This window comes from Aphis gossypii, chromosome X (genome assembly GCF_020184175.1).
Source record: "Aphis gossypii isolate Hap1 chromosome X, ASM2018417v2, whole genome shotgun sequence".
NCBI lineage: Eukaryota > Metazoa > Arthropoda > Insecta > Hemiptera > Aphididae > Aphis > Aphis gossypii.
Window position 1 is genome coordinate 1,360,643 of NC_065533.1, and position 16,824 is coordinate 1,377,466.

The window sequence follows — 16,824 nt, forward strand, 5'->3', positions numbered from 1 at the left end:
TCTATATTATAAATTACCGGATACTTTTTTGGTTGCATCATCAAAACAACTCAATATTTCAATTAAATCTTGTAGAACCAAACTGTCTTTTAAATTTAAAATTGTAGGTGCATTAGACATTTTTAATAATATAATTGTTATATAATTTTTCAGTTCTAGTATTCTCTTTATCATATGATACATGCTGTTCCACCTTGTAGGAACTTCCTGAATAACTTTTAGAGGCTTTTTGTTTTGATTTTCTTGCTCAGTCAACTCAACAAATCAACTTCTTTAAGTTCTAATGAATCTTGGACGACCAAATTCAGTGTGTGAGCAAAACAAGGAAGGTGACGTATTTTTAATATTTGACAAGCTTTAATCATTGAGAATGCGTTGTATGTTACTATTGTAACAACTTTATTAACAATATCCCAATCTTTTATTATTAGGTTTATTTCTGTTGCAATATTCTCACTAGTATGATTAATGTCCATTTTGTTAGTGGACAAAACTGTACAATGCATTTTATAGTCTTTATCAATAAAATGACAAGTAACTGTTAAAAAACTTTAATTTGCTCTGGAAGACCTTAAATCGCATGTTAAACTTACATAACAAACATTTTGAAGTAGAGCAAATAATTTTTCTTTGCATATTTCATAATTTTGCTTTAATAGAGTCTCTTAACGTTGGCCTACTTGGTAATACATACCTTGGATCAAGTATTTTAACTAGATTTTGGAATCCTGTGTCTCCAACAATAGAAAAAGGTTGGAAGTCTTTATAAACCATTAGAATCAACGCCTTATCTATTTCTTTTTTACGGTTGCTGTCACGGTCATAAACATTTTGTTTTTTAAAATATGTGGATGTTGAATGACTACTTTGAGTATCTTCATCATCTGACTCAACTATAGTAGATTGTATTTCTGGGTGCATTCTCTTAAGATGGTCTTTGAGATTACTGGTATTGCCAACGGTTCTGTACTCTTTTTTACATTTGCAACATTTTGCAAGTTTTCTATCTGTACTTCTGGTAAAAAAGGTCCAAACATTAGAAATTTTCCTTTTACCCATTTTAAGTTAGAAAGAGGAATGAATAATTATTAAAAAACTTTAAAACTTAACAAGATAAAACTAATAAATACTATTATTTATAAATTTACTAATAAATTTCAAATTATTGATAGTGATAACGACTATCAAAAACTATCGATAGTTCTCCATCACTAGTGACTACACCGTTTTACCTACATCGTACCGGTGACATACGCAGTGTTCACGTAGGATCTTACCCACTTTTTCGTACGACCGTCGTCACGCGTCTTGTTCCCCTTTTTCTCGCAGTATTCTTCCCGTTGTCGCCGTACCTACGTATTTTTGTAAAATATTGTTAAATTTTGTATTTTTATGCTATTCTTATTTTAGTTAATTCGAATAAATAACTACGCCTTTTCGGGCGCTCATAATTGCATTTGTTTTATATACGTTTGGCCCCGTGGCGATTTACCGTCGTCAATTACACGCCAAAAGTATATAAAATTTGAATATTATCATAATATTACTATCGTTTATATCATGTTAAATATAGTGTTATCTGACGTATATTATAGACAAAATAGGTATATTACTGTATTGTTATAATGATTAAAGTTAGTATTGTATTCAACGAATTGAATATTAAATTATTACTATTTTTTTTTTTTACAAAAAAAATAATAATAATAATAATAATTTAATAAAAAAACTGAAAAAATAACAATAAGTACTTACATTTCTGTTTGAGATAAGATATTTGAAAAAAAAAATGTCGGTATCTGTTATAGTCCATTGTGTTCACTTACCTATAGGCTTGGATCACACTATGCGTTTTGTCGGTTACCGAGAATCGATGACCGATTGATAATTAAACCGCAATTACCCAAAATGTATTTATTATTTTATTTTTATATAGCATACCTATTTATAATTTTTTACACAATCATTTTAATTTATAATATTGGTAGGTATGCTGAACAATATAAGCAAATTATCAAATTAATTTACTTAAATAAAATATAGATATTTAAAAAACAAAATAAATAATAATCTTGGTAGGCCTTGGCTTAAATAAACATTGTTAGTTTTACCATCAAATGTTTCTAAAAATTTGATTTGCAAGTTGTGTATTAGATCCTGAGCGGTGCAAAAGAATGTATTGATTTTCCAATAATGTATGTTTTTTCTGTCAGTCAGACATATTTTGGATAGTAAAAATTCTCTGATTTTTGAGATCAGTATCTTTTCTTATAGAAAAGAGAATCTAGTTGGTACTTTTGGAGGTCAAAATTGAAAATTCTGAGTGGTTTTAGAAAACGTTAAGAAAAACAAAAATGAATTTTCTTTTCATAGAGCTAAGATAATAAATTTTAATAGAATATTTCACATATGTTTTTTTACCTAAAACAAAAAAAAAGTTATAAAACTTGAACATTTTATACATTTTTAACAACAAAATAATTTTTAAATTATAAATTTGATAAATTTTGTCAAAATTCAAAATTTAAATAGGTACTTATAAAAAAAATAATTGCACCTATGTATTTTTAATATTTTTTAAATGATTTAGTAACAATATAGAATGAGCTTAGAATTAAATTTTCACGTTTTTGACCAAACAGATAACATTTTGTTGACAATTAGGTATAGAAAAAAAACTTAAAAAAATTAGAAACGATTTAAACAGTTCAAAATAAGTCAAAATATTTTAAAAATAGTATGGTGTATAGAAAATGCCATTATAAAAATTTAGTTAAAATGTCATGTAATTATTTTTTTAAAGTTACTGTTACATCAAAGACCAAAATCGATTTTGTTGAAAAGATACTATAGTCCGGCCGCCGAGAGAACGCTACTGGGCGGCGACCAAAATTCGTCGTTTCTCACGCATCCCTACCACTAAACCCTCTAAAACGCTGGCCGCCGACGCTGTCGCGCAGCTGCTGCCGTCTACCGACGCCGCCGCCGACCAGGAAACGGTGACAGTGTTTGTATCAGTGGCGTGGCGATGGGGGTAATCGAGAGGCGGCCGCCTCTCAGTTTTTTTTGGTGGGTGATGGGTGACACTGGGTGGATGGGAAATAATTTAAATTCATAAGAACGAATTTATGAAAATAACACACAAAAATATATTTTAATGTTGTCTAATATTGATATAATCGAAAGCTCGAAAGCCAGTATCCAGTAGGCAGTGGTTACAAACCATTAGTTGGTAATAATAACTACCTAATAAGTAATAAGTACATTATAGGAATCATATAATTATTTATGTTATGGAAAATGGAAATCAGAAATATAAAAATAGAATAAACTACACAACAGACTAAGATAATATTAGTTATTATCTATAAATCTTGAGTCCACACAGACCACACTGGAAAATATACTTATTATTGATATTAAATTCTAAAAATAAATATTTTTCAACGGAGATAATATGTTGATAACCCATAATGTGTAGTGTATAAGTGTGTGAACTGTGAAGTGAACTGATGAGTTCTGAATAGTGAATAATAACAATATTGTGTATTCTCATTTCTCATTATGAATAATTGTAATTTTTGTGGACGTGTTCGTGATAAAAAATTAAATAACCACAATTGGAAACGTCATACAGATGCGTGTAAACTTAAGCCAAAAAATAAACGAAGGATAGAAAACTTAAGTGTTGCAAACTTTTTTATTAAAAAATAAAAGACTAACGAAGGTAAGATAATTTTTCAAGTATTATGTTGATTTACCATAATTTATATTTTTTTAAATTTTTTCAAAATTGTTCGATTCATATTATTACATTATTTAGAGATTCTTATTCACAAAACATAGGTATCTAGTACCTACTATACAGAGTACAGACTATACTTAACTTTTAAATTGGATGTATAACGGTTCAAACATTATTTTACGTTTTATTTTTGTTTATTGTTCAATTTTCTGAAAACATAGTAATAACGAGCATAGTATGTAATGATGAAGATAAATTATCAAAACCATTACAACTTTCATCATTAAATGTCACAGATGATAAAAAAACTGACAGACCAAGTTATAACCAAACAGGTAAAATATATTAACGTAAAAATTCATATTTATATACTGCTATTTTTGATATTCTAGTGGCTACTCAAACTATTACTTAATTTGTTTTAACTTATATGTAGGTATCTAATAATATAAAATAATATAATGAGTTATTTAAATTGTATTAGATGGTAGAACATGAGGCTCATATTTTTTAAGATTTTGATGTTTTGTTATCATGTGTATGTTAATGAACTTTGTAATTATATAAAACTATAAAATAACTAATAACTTGCTATATTTTAAATTTGAATTCATGCTTTTAAAGGTTTATTCTATTTAAATTGAATAACCTTATAATAATTTTGATTTAAAATAATTATAATTTTATTATAAAATTAAAGTGCAACTTTCCAAAAATATACAATTTAAATATACAATACTATAAATATTATACTGTAATTGATATTAAAAATAATTGATCTATTTAAAAGTTTAAAAATTGTATTTTCTTTTATTAAACAAAATATATATATATATAATTATAGATTTAAGCTCTGATAATCATGAAGCTAATAGATCTACCAATAAGTTTGTTTCAAACAAACATATTACATGCTCTACAAGTTCACTAACAAATACAACTGGTAACATTTGTTGATTCTTAAAATTTTATGCTTTTGAAATATTAAAGTTTACCAATTATTGTTAACTAGATTCTTTAGGTACATTTGTAGATGATGACAAAGTATGTAATACCAATAATACCATCCATGATGAAATACCTTTAGAAGAGAATATTGAAACACATCTAGAATTACAAAGTGTTCCATTAAGTACATAATTCATTGTTTAGTGTTTAAATAATTATAATTTATATGAAAATACAATTTGTAGATACTGTAGTAAACCGACGTTTTTAGTATAAAAACGTAGTTCTAAAGTCCAGTGGCCTATAACTATATCACGCCACCGAGTCGGACCACTGATGCCGTTTCCTGATTGGATTAAACACATCACGCCACTTCATAGACGTAGATCATCCTATTCTCCATCACGGCATGTTCCATATAAATATGAGTCCTCATCATAGATTTAATTAGAGTTAGTTAAGAGTCAGTTAGACTTAGTCAGTGTTGTCACTTGCTCTCCGGTAGTTAAGTACTTGTGCTTATGCTAACGAAAGCCTTTTCAATTATTGTTTTAAAAAGTTAATAAACGTCTTAATTATCTTATTAATCTATTGTTTTAACTTATACTTCATCTCTCCAACCTACGACGAAACGTGCATTCGTCGTAAAAGAAGCGTGCAGCAACCATCACTGGTTACTACAATACTAACAATGATTATTTTGACAAAACAAGTTATGTTATGAATATGCCAGATACTGATTATCAAACTGCTTCCTGCTCAAGTTTTTTTAGAAACTCAACAGGTAACAAACAAAAAAAATATAGTTACTAATTATTATTATAAATTATAATCTTAATATATATAAATCTCATGTCACAATGTTTGTCCTCAATGGACATCCTAAACCACTTAACCGATTTTGATGAAATTTTTTACAACACGTGTAATTTGGTCCAACTTAAAAGATAGGATAGTTTTTTTTTCAAATTTTTTAATATCGGGACAGCTAGGGTTGTCCAGAAAATAATAGAAGTGCTCAAACAGGGATTTTGATAATTTACGGTAGAAATAATTGTTTATAAATGGTTGCTAAGCTACGTAGACTATTTATTATTATTATTATTATTATTTTTATTTTCGGTGACCATAGTAACAATTTTTTATAATTATTCTAATCAAGAACAATTTACCATCATTTTAAGATACATTGACGAAGGAAAACCTCAAGAGCGTTTGATAGCACTAGAAACTGCTTCTGATTCGACTGGTCTAGGTATGTTTCAAGTCTTTTGTAGCATTACAGAAAAACATAGTATCAACTGGAAAACACAGATGATTGCTCAAACATATGATGGCGCTGCTTCTATGCAAGGCAAGTACAGTGGATTGAAATCAAGAATACAAGCAGAGAATCCACGAGCAATGTTTACTTGGTGTTTCGCGCACAAACTAAATTTAGTTATAATTGATACATGCGATTGTTGCATTAATACTAAAACTTTTTTTGGTGATGTTAGTGCTTTAATTGAATTTATGCGTGCTAGAAAGCGGACGGCTGAATTTGTAAAATATCAAGAAATTCTAAATCCAAGAGAACAATAGCGTCGCATCAAACGATTTTCTAATACTAGATGGACATCACATGATCGAGCCTTGGTTGTCATTGAAGAGAAATACCCTGCTCTACTGAAAGCATTGGAAAATATTTCAAAAGCAAATGATTCAGACCGTGATACAACTACATGGCTAAAAATTTAATCTCAGTTATAACATCATTCCAATTTGTCGTGGTTTTAATTCTGATGAGAAAAATATTTTCGGTTACCACTGAAGCTTCAAATTATTTACAATCAAAATCTATTGATTTTATGCAAGCTATCAAAATGATGAATGTTGCTAAGAAAAGATTGCAAATTTTACGTACTGATGATGGATGCACTGAAATAATAGATATTGCTAAAGAATTTGCTACTAAAACAATCTTGTCCAGTGTGACTTTAAAGTGGTAAGGCAAGAAGAAAGAAAAAAATAATGCCCGGTGAACTATCCAGAGATGAAGTACTATGTTCTCCTACTGATTTCTTTCGTTGTAATGTTTGTTTTAAAGTTTTAGACGCCATTATTACATTAATTGATATGAGGTTAATAATTCGCCAGAAATTCTCAAAGTTTTAAGCTTACTTACTCCAGAACGTATGTTATCCATCAAAACCAAAATACAATTGCCTGATAATGCCTTTGAACAGTTATCAAGTTGGATAAACATTGATGTAAATAATTTACAAAATGAATACTTAACATTCAGTAACAGCCTAAATGATCTTTCTAATGACATTAATCCAAGCCAACCAAGTAAACATGTAAACAAAAAAATGAAGGAACTGTTGATCAACAATCTGATACTACCCTAATAGCACAGACCTTCCCGGTTACCGTCTACATAGTGTCCAATTGATACTTAACCGGAATTTCCTGGTGGGCTGCATTTCGACCTCCTCGGAACCGCCTGTGTAGTACCCAATTGATACCTTATCTGGATCTTCCAATGGGCTGCATTTCGACCACCATGGTAACCGTCCGTGTAGTACCCAATTAATACCTATCTGGAACTTCCTGATGGGATGTATTTTAATCGTCCCAAGACCTACCTAGTAATTCAAGCTAATTTTTTACTATATATATTTAAATTTTATATGTATAATCTATAATTGCATTAGTAAAAATTCACTCAACGAATTTAATCAATTTAAAAAATTTAAATTGATAAAAAAAAAAAAAATAATAAAATAAATTGATAATTGTTTTTTTTATTTAATTTTTTTTATGCTTATTAGTTATTATTGCTCTGGTGAATTGTTTATAAGTTTAAAAAGATGGTAAGCAGAATGAGCCAGCAAAGGCTGACTGGATTAGCTTTTTTAAATATACACCGAAATGCAACTATTAATACAGACAACATTATTAATCGTTTTGTGGTTTCTAATAAAAAATTTTTGGACTTAGTTATATAGAACATGAATTATTACTAAAACTTAATTTTTTTTACTATTACTATTGTTATTATTTTTATTTTTAAATTTTAAGCACTATTTTACTGCATCTGCACAGCAGTATGTGCAATATTTAAAGCTAATTAGTATAAGTTGAAATTACATAGGTTTAAGTTTTGGTTTATCAAAGTGGTATGTAAGATTAAAATTTTTTCGCCCTTCCCCTCCACCCATGGAATTAACCTGAAGACACCCCTGGACACAGCAGCTCGCGAATTTCCGTTAACAGACTGTAATTTCAGTATTTGTTTGACTGCTTGAGATTGAGACATTTATAAAAGTTAATTTCGTTTTCTAGTTACTTATACGTTATAATAATATGATTGTTTGATCAGCATACGTATTTCACGGGATATACAAAATATCCATCTATGTTGCGGTATTGTCCAGACCGTCGGTGAACTTCGTCACCTCCGTGTCGCCGCCGTCGGTCGGACCAATGACCGAGCTTATTGGGCTCGTCTGGTGACGCTCTGTCTGGATCGCATATTTTCTTTTATCGACAGCCGCCGATTGCGTGGGTGTTCTATTCTTTCGACCGTTTTTCGTATGTGCACGTATGACGTATGTATGTGTGATTCCGTGAATGTTTTACTTGAATATAACGAACTAGTGTTTGAAGCCTTCAAGTGTTTTTCGTAGGTAAGTATTAAGTAATAAGTATATTAACAAATAAAATGTCATAAGGTAAGTGAAATATTTCTATACGGAGTACCTAATATAACAAGTTCTTGTATTTTTCTAGTGAAGATTCTTAATTAATTCTCTCAGAATGGCATAAGAACTTTTGCCATCTATATTTTTAAGTTTTTAACTAGCAAATCAAAAATGTGTTTTTGTCTCAGTTTTTGAAGTTCCGATGGTTATAAGAATTTATATTTATATATTTATAAGAATGGTTTTTAATTTACCTTCAATAGAGCAGAACTATGTTTAACAAACATTATTTTGACACCTAACAGATACCCACTTATATTAATTTACATCATTACGTCATGTTATAGCCTTATAGGTAGATATTTAATTTTTAAAACATTGTATTATTAACATAATAAAGATTAATAATACCTAGATATTTATAATCTCTTCATTATAGATGAAAATAATACTTCTTATTTAAAATAATCTTCAAACTAAATTAACCTTTTTCTTTAAACTAATGTTTTAATGTTAAAGAATAAACAAATTTTAAACATGGTTCTTTTACAATCATTTTTGATTATGTTACTGATGAATCTATAGGTATATCATGAAATTAATATGTTTGATATTATTTAATGGAGGACGTCTAATGTCTATCCATTTGAAGTTCTTTAACCAAATAGAATGTGAATTATTCAATTACATCCAAAGCTTTTTCTAGTTTTCAAAAAATATTAAAAGGGTACAGTTTTGAAATTTTGAATAATGATTGTAGTATTGAATTTTTCAATTAATTTAATTCTTTATAAATAGCTATTAGCTCATATAGTATAATAACTTTACTATATAATAATATTGACAAGGATTACATTTTATATTACCTATATTAATTGCATCAAGGTAATAACTAATAACTAATAATGTTTAAAATTTAATACTTATACATGCATTTTATTAAATGTTTATAGTATAGTTGACTATAAATTAGACAAATATACTGTCAAGGTTTAATAATAATGTAATAATAAATGCAATAATAAATTACATTTATAGATATTCAATTGTGTGATATTATATTTTTTTACAATAACCAAAACACCACATCACCTACCCACTCATTGTTAACAATTTATAATTAATATAATAAACACACTACACTCTAATATATTTTAATATATGTTATTTACCCACCCATTAAAATAAGAAACTCAAAAGCGACTTCTGAATTATTGACTTCGCCACGTTACTATTTACATTATTTGTATTTTACACACATTTTTATTTTATACAGACTTAAGTATATTTTATTGTTTTTACATTTAGGTATATAGTTAATATTAAAAGTTAAGACCATGTCAGATTTAAGTAGCGCTGAAGAAGATGTAGGAATTATAGAACTAAGGTATGTAATTCAATAATAATTACCTATTCTTTAGGACACACGATTTCATAAAATTGACCATTTAATTATTACATGATGTATAGTTAACTATGTACTTAATTAACTTTTTATGTATGTACAGTTTGTATTTATAGTCATTTATCCCAAGATTACAAGACATTTATTTTAGGTGTAGCAAAATATAATTTTGGTTACACCCCAAAAAATGATTTTAATAAAAAAAATTAAAAGTATTTTTAGATTCTGAACGAAGTGATGAATGTATTGATTCTATAATGATGTGTGTTTTTTTTTTGTTTTTGTGTCTGTGAACAGCATAACTTGTCAAAATAATGCTTAAATTTCAAACTTTGGGGGTGTTTTCCGATGGCAAAATTATCTTTAGTACATTAATGCATTATAGAGGCCAAAAGTAAACATTTTCCAACAGTTTTCATACAATTTTTAAAAAAGATTTTTTTATATGGTTATAACTTAAAAACTTATCACTGTAAATACTTGAAAATTTCACCAAATGTTTATATAAGTGTTCTTTATATACAGTTAAATTTTCAAAAGATTTTGAGACAACTGAAATTTTCGATTTTTCTAAGAATTTTTTTTGAAGTGTTAATAAAAAATTTTGGGTACCCAACAAAACTTGAAAATTTAATACAAGGTTTCTCATGATGGGTTCTTAATGTATTTTAAAAAAAAATCAAAATTTGTTGGTCACAACTTTTTTTTATAAGTGTTCATAGATCAAACATTCACGATATATGTCAAAATCACGAAAATTTGCAAGTAATTTTGTAGTTGAAAAATCATAAGATTTTTGTGTTTATATCTATAAAAAAAAGAATTTACAATTTTTTTTTTATTAGCATTTGAAATTCAAATATTGACAAAAATTCAAAATCATGAATATTTGCAAATTATTTTTTAAGTATAATTCATAAAAATTTGTGTGTATGCAGCAAGAGTTGAAAATGTAATACAAGTTTTCCATAAGTTTGGCTAACAATAATTATAAAAGAAATTACATTTTGGTGTGTTCAGGCACATTAAAACATAAACCACCCTTTATATCAACCACTGGAAATTATATCCTAGGCTGACAAATCATCTTCGTTCAGAATCGTTTTTAGTATACAGTGATACCTCTCATTGGATTCTAATTGAATACATCAATTATAGTGACCTACTACTAATACTTTTATTTCATATCAATATTTAAATTGTATAAGAATAGATAAGTAGGCAATCAGTGTTGGTTCATCTTACATTTTTTATTTGGCAGAAATTTAGAACAAAAAATTTTTTGTTTTAGTTTTTTATTACATTATAAACATTATCAATTTTTGCATAGACTTAGAAGACCAGATAATGAAATATCAGCCAGACAATTAAGGCGAAAAATTCACAATGATACACAACTTCTAACAAAAAAATTATTTCCAGATGTTTGTACAAATAAATCTTCTAAAACATCTTTATCTCTTAATTGTGACCAATATATTATTCCTGATTCATTGCAAGACTTAAACAATGATTTAGAAAAAAGTTATTCTTCAATAAAATGCACAAACTATACTAAAAATAATAATTATCAGTTGTTACAATCAAATAGTACTTTTTTTCTGCCAACCACATCTAATCAAAAAGATATCTCGTCTGAAAAAAATGAAATTTCTTTTAGAAATAAAATAACCCGGGCTGTTGCAGAACAGATAACTCATAAATCTTTGAATAGATTACTACAAATTTTAAAGACTCATTCTTGTCATAGTGATTTACCATCCGATTGTCGATTTCTATAAATACACCTAGAACTTCAATTATAAAAGAAGTTTATCCTAGTTATTGTTGGCATAATGGTTTGGAAAGTGGAGTACAAAATTTTTTGAAATATAAAGGTCAGCTAATTAATGATACTATTGAATTGATTATCAATATTGATGGGCTTCCCATCAGTAAATCTTCAAACAGTCAATTATGGCCAATTCTAGGATCAGTTTTTGGTTTTAAAGATATTTTTATTATTGGAATCTATCATGGAAATTCTAAAAAACCTGAAGATGCTAACTTATTTTTAGAAACATTGGTTGAAGAATCTAAATATGTAGTAGAAAATGGTATTTTTTTTAATAACAAAAAATTACGTTGTATAATAAAACTTATTTGTGCAGATGCACCAGCAAAATCTATGATTCTAAATGTCAAAGGATATGCTGGGTACTCAAGTTGTACAAAATGCTGGGATGAAGGTGAATATTATGAAAAAAGAATTTGTTTTTCAGATAAGGCAGGAAAAGAAAGAACTGATCATGAATTTTTTTTAAAGAGTGATGAGAATTATCATTTAGGTGCTAGTGCTCTAGATGAAATTCCATTATTAGGCCTTGTCACTAATGTGCCATTAGACTATTTGCATTTAATTTGCTTAGGTGTTGTTAAAAAACTTATACATTTATGGTTTTGTGATAGCCTTAAAGTGAAATTGCAATTTCGAAAAATTAAAATAATTTCAAATTTATTAAAAAACAATATACATCCATATGTGCCTTTAGAATTTCAAAGAAAACCTAGAGCATTAAAGTATTATAAGCAATGGAAAGGAACTGAGTTTAGACAGTTTTTGCTGTACAGTGGCCCAGTTGTCTTAAAAAATGTTTTATCTAATGAAGTATACAATCATTTTATGACTTTACATGTTGCGATCACTATCCTTTCTTCAAACAATTTTTGCGCCGATACATCAAATTTACTTTATGCCCACCAATTACTTCAACATTTTGTTACATCTTTTAAAACTATTTATGGACATCACCATCTCTCACATAATGTTCATGGATTACTTCATATAGTACAAGATGTAAGAAATTTTGGATCTTTGGACATGTTTAGTACTTCCAAATTTGAAAATTTTATGCAAAAAATGAAAAAAACTTTTACGGAAAGATGACAAACCTCTTCAACAAATTCTCGAAGGATTCATGAGATCACATGTTTTCGTGAAGAAGAAATTACGTCTTTTTTACACAATGATAACATAAGTTTCAAAAACCCTCATTCCAATGGTCCTCTTTTAAATAATTGTTCAGATTTTCAGTTTTCAACTTTGTTATTTAAAAATATGACATTTAAAATTCAAACAAAAGCAAACAATATTTGTGGTCTTACTTCAGGGAAAATAGTCATCATCGAGAATATAATAAATTCCAAAATAAATAACGAAAGTTACATTATCGGCAAGGAATTTTTAGAAATGAAACCATTATATACTAAACCTTGTATATCTTCTCATTTGGGTATTTATTTGGTTTCAAATCTTTCTGTAATAAAACAATGGTCCTTAAATAATATTATCCAAAAATACTTTTTGTGTAAAATTGATTTGGAATGTTATGCTGCCTTTCCACTTATACATGTAGACAGTAAATGAACAGTAAATAATGTAAGTAATTTCTGTAAATTAAATTTTAAATAAAAATGTATAGTATTGTTGAATAAAATAAAATAGAAATTTAGAATTATGTTTTCTAAAAATACATGTTTAAAATATGTTATTACTTATTAGGTACATAATGTGTAGCAATAATTAAATAATAATTCAAAAATAGTAAATAATTTATTACTTTAATAATAATACTTATGATTACCTACATTACGGTGTTAAGAAGAAAATAATATTTACAATTATTAAGAAAAAAAAAAAAAAAAAAAAAAAAAAAAAAATCAAAAAAATCAAATTTAATAAGATTTTTTTAAATTATATTTTTAGCTCTAATTTAGCCAATTTGAGTTTACAATACAAGTTGATACATCAAAATTACTTAAAAAAAATAGAACAATCCAAAAATGATATTTAAAATAGGGGTTGCCATTAAAAAAAAATAAAGTTTTGTTGCGCATGCGTAAAATACTTAAGTTAAAAAATTTTTAAATCATAGAAATGTATGATCTGTAAGTCTTATTTAATGTCCCGCAAACAGAATTGAAAAATATTAAAAGGGCAATGAGTGATAAAGTGTACCCTGTCTCTTGGGACACACGGTATATATATGTATATATTTTTTTTTACAATATTAGTTACTTAGTGCTATTTAATTATCATATACTTTTTTCTAATTTTAGTGGCTTAATTCTATTTAATTATAAAAAAATGCATATATTTTATTTTTATTTTATTGTAATATAGGGGAGACCTGGGTAAGTTGACGAATCTAAGGTTTGATGTATTTTTAAAATATACTGCCTTTATATATATTAGTAAATTTTACACACATAGATAGAGGAACTTTTGAAGAATTTTCTAAAATTAAAAGTTAGACTTAATTTTTTTTTTAAAGGATTAAAAAAATAAAATTAAAAATAATTTGGAATTCGTCATCTTACCCATGTGCTGGGGTAAGTTGACATTTTGCCGGGTTAAGTTGACATAGCATAATTTATATTATGTTTTAATGAGTAAATATTCTTTTTATAAAGTTCAATGCATTTATTTAAAAATCAAAAAATTCAAATAGTCTTGAAAACAAATATAACAATAAAATAACATTTTTCTATCAGTCTGAAAATAAAATAAAATAACATAAAATAAAATTGTAACCTTGTTCAGCCTTAATATTAAATATCTAAAACAATAAAATAAATTTTTCCTTCAGTCTGAAAATAAAATATTCAGTCTTAATATAAAATACATAAAATAATATAAAAATCAACTTATAAAATATGTTTTCTGCAAAACTCGCAGGTGAATGTTTTCCAACATTCTACTCCTGCACAAAGTTCGTGAGCCCATCTTCCACACTTGATACACTTAATCCACGATTCACCGTTTTTATCGTTACGATAAAGTTCTTGGCAAAAAATACATTCTTCGTCATAACTTGATTCTTCATTATCTGTATCAACATATGGAACTTCATCATCTTCCGATTCTTCAGAAGATAAAATTATTTTGCGTCTAACATTTTTCCCACGCAGTTTTTTATTTTTTATCTTATTTTCTTTTAATAGCTTTCTTTTTTCTAATCGTTCTTTTTTTTTTTTGTTCATTTAAGATTTTCTGTTGTTCTTTCATTTCTAATATGGATTTTACTGGTGAGCTTGTTATTTCTAAAGTTGGCATTTTGGCCCTAGGTTTGCGTTTGGAAACAGGTCTCACTGCCACTGGTAAAGCTGGTAGTTTTGCTGGTTGAATGTGTTCAATTGTCCGACTTGATCCAGGTATAGGTTGCTCTTCATTCATTGGCCTAGGTATAGGGTGCTCTTCATTTATTTGTCCAGGGATAGGCTGATCTTTATTTATTGTTTCAGGTATAGGCTGCTCTTCAATAGTCAATGGTCTTTCTGTAACTTCCGCAGAAGCAAAATCATAATCCGAAAAAATATTTGGATTAAAGGGTTCTATACCACAAGCACTGAAACCTTTTATGGCATTTCCTACAGTAGCAGCTCTATTATATGATTCACCAAATAGTTTTCCAATATCACGATCATTTATTGCACGTCCCGGGTTATTTACCATAAATGTATCACAAGCTTGACTATAATACGTCTTCAGAGGCCCGAAAATTGCAACGTCTAGTGGTTGTAACTTATGTGTGGTATGGGGAGGAAACCCAAGCATTGTAATATTATGTTCACGACAAAAACGAATGGCTTGTAGAGAAACATGCGAAACGTGGTTATCCAGAATTAATAATATAGGATTTTCAGGAGTTGCTTTTACATGCTTACAAAAATGCTCAAGGTAAAGTAAGAAACTGTCAGAAGTCATCCAACCATTATCATTACCTATAGCCACTGAACCAGGAGGTGCTCCTTCTATTAATTGTTTATCCATACGTTTTCTTGCAAATATTAGAAAGGGTGGCACGTATACACCTGTAGCACTTATTCCTAAAACGACAGTGATATTTTTTCCACGTTCTGCAGACACAATTTTTGCAACTCTTCGTGCGACAGTTGGAGAAATAACTTTTGGTAGTTTAGTTGGCACGCTAGAGATACCAGATTCGTCCACATTGAATATCTGGCTGGCATTAAAATGTTTTTCAAGTTTGATTTCTTTTAGTTTGTCAAAAAATGCGCCAACATTTATTTTATTGAACGCCATAAGCCGACCAATAGAAGTTGCTTCTGGTTTTCTAACACTAAAGTTATACTTAGACATAAAGTTATACATCCAATCATCACCTGCTAGCTTAGTCTGTTTATTGAACCGGTGATGAATACCATTTTCCTCAGCAAAATCATACACTAACCTTTGGCACTGTAATTTTGTCAGACCGAAAGAACGTTTATCAATATCAGTAATATAATTTTGTAGTGTTTCCAATTGTTCATCAGTAAATGTGTTCTTAAACCTGCCTCCATTTGTCGGATAATCCTACAGCAAAATTAAATATATAATTTGTTGTTTAAAATTAACAAAATAATTTACTTCTGGTTTTTTTTTAAATATCGCTTCAGTGTTGGTTCTGGTATACCAAATTTTTTTGCAGATTTATTACATGAAGGTTTTACATCGTTGATGTAGTCATTTATAGCCAATTTTATTATTGCTTTGTCCCACGTTGGTTCAGTTTTCCTTTTATAGTTTCTTGGCATTGTATCTATGACGTAAACGTAGGTACACGAATTAACAAAAATATTTAGTATAAAATATAATCAAGTGGGGTAAGTTGGCGATAGTCATCTTACCCACGTCAACTTGACCCGATCGATAATATTTTTGTCTTTTTAACATACGTAATAAATATTAAGTATACATAAAAATAAAGCTTACACTATACTTTATTGATTCAAAATAATATATAATGGATTTCACTTACCTTTTTTTGAAAAAACGTTATTACAAAACACAGAAAATTAAAGTGTGTACGGTGATAACAGATAATCGTAAATAAAAACAAATGGTCTTTATCATGATTATTTCGTATCGGTTAAAATAGTTGTTCCTAACATCATTCCTTACATTTCTTGTAAAACATCAGCTGTTAATATAATCTACTATCAGTTATTATAAATTCGTCATCTTACCCAGCTCGTCAACTTACCCGGGTTTC

The 16,824-nt window shown here is 28.0% G+C and overlaps 1 protein-coding gene and 1 pseudogene across 1 annotated transcript; one reads left to right on the forward strand and one right to left on the reverse strand.

Moving 5' to 3' along the window:
* Positions 1-5,842: 5,842 nt before the first annotated feature.
* Positions 5,843-7,086, forward strand: LOC126552247 (zinc finger MYM-type protein 1-like; annotated as a pseudogene).
* Positions 7,087-13,951: 6,865 nt separating this feature from the next.
* Positions 13,952-16,824, reverse strand: LOC126552219 (uncharacterized). Its single transcript, XM_050206919.1, has 2 exons — positions 16,591-16,824; positions 13,952-16,371 (listed from the first exon to the last, which is right to left on the reverse strand). Exon 2 carries the CDS (start codon positions 15,939-15,941, stop codon positions 14,754-14,756), a length of 1,188 nt encoding a protein of 395 aa, XP_050062876.1. The 5' UTR covers positions 15,942-16,371; positions 16,591-16,824; the 3' UTR covers positions 13,952-14,753.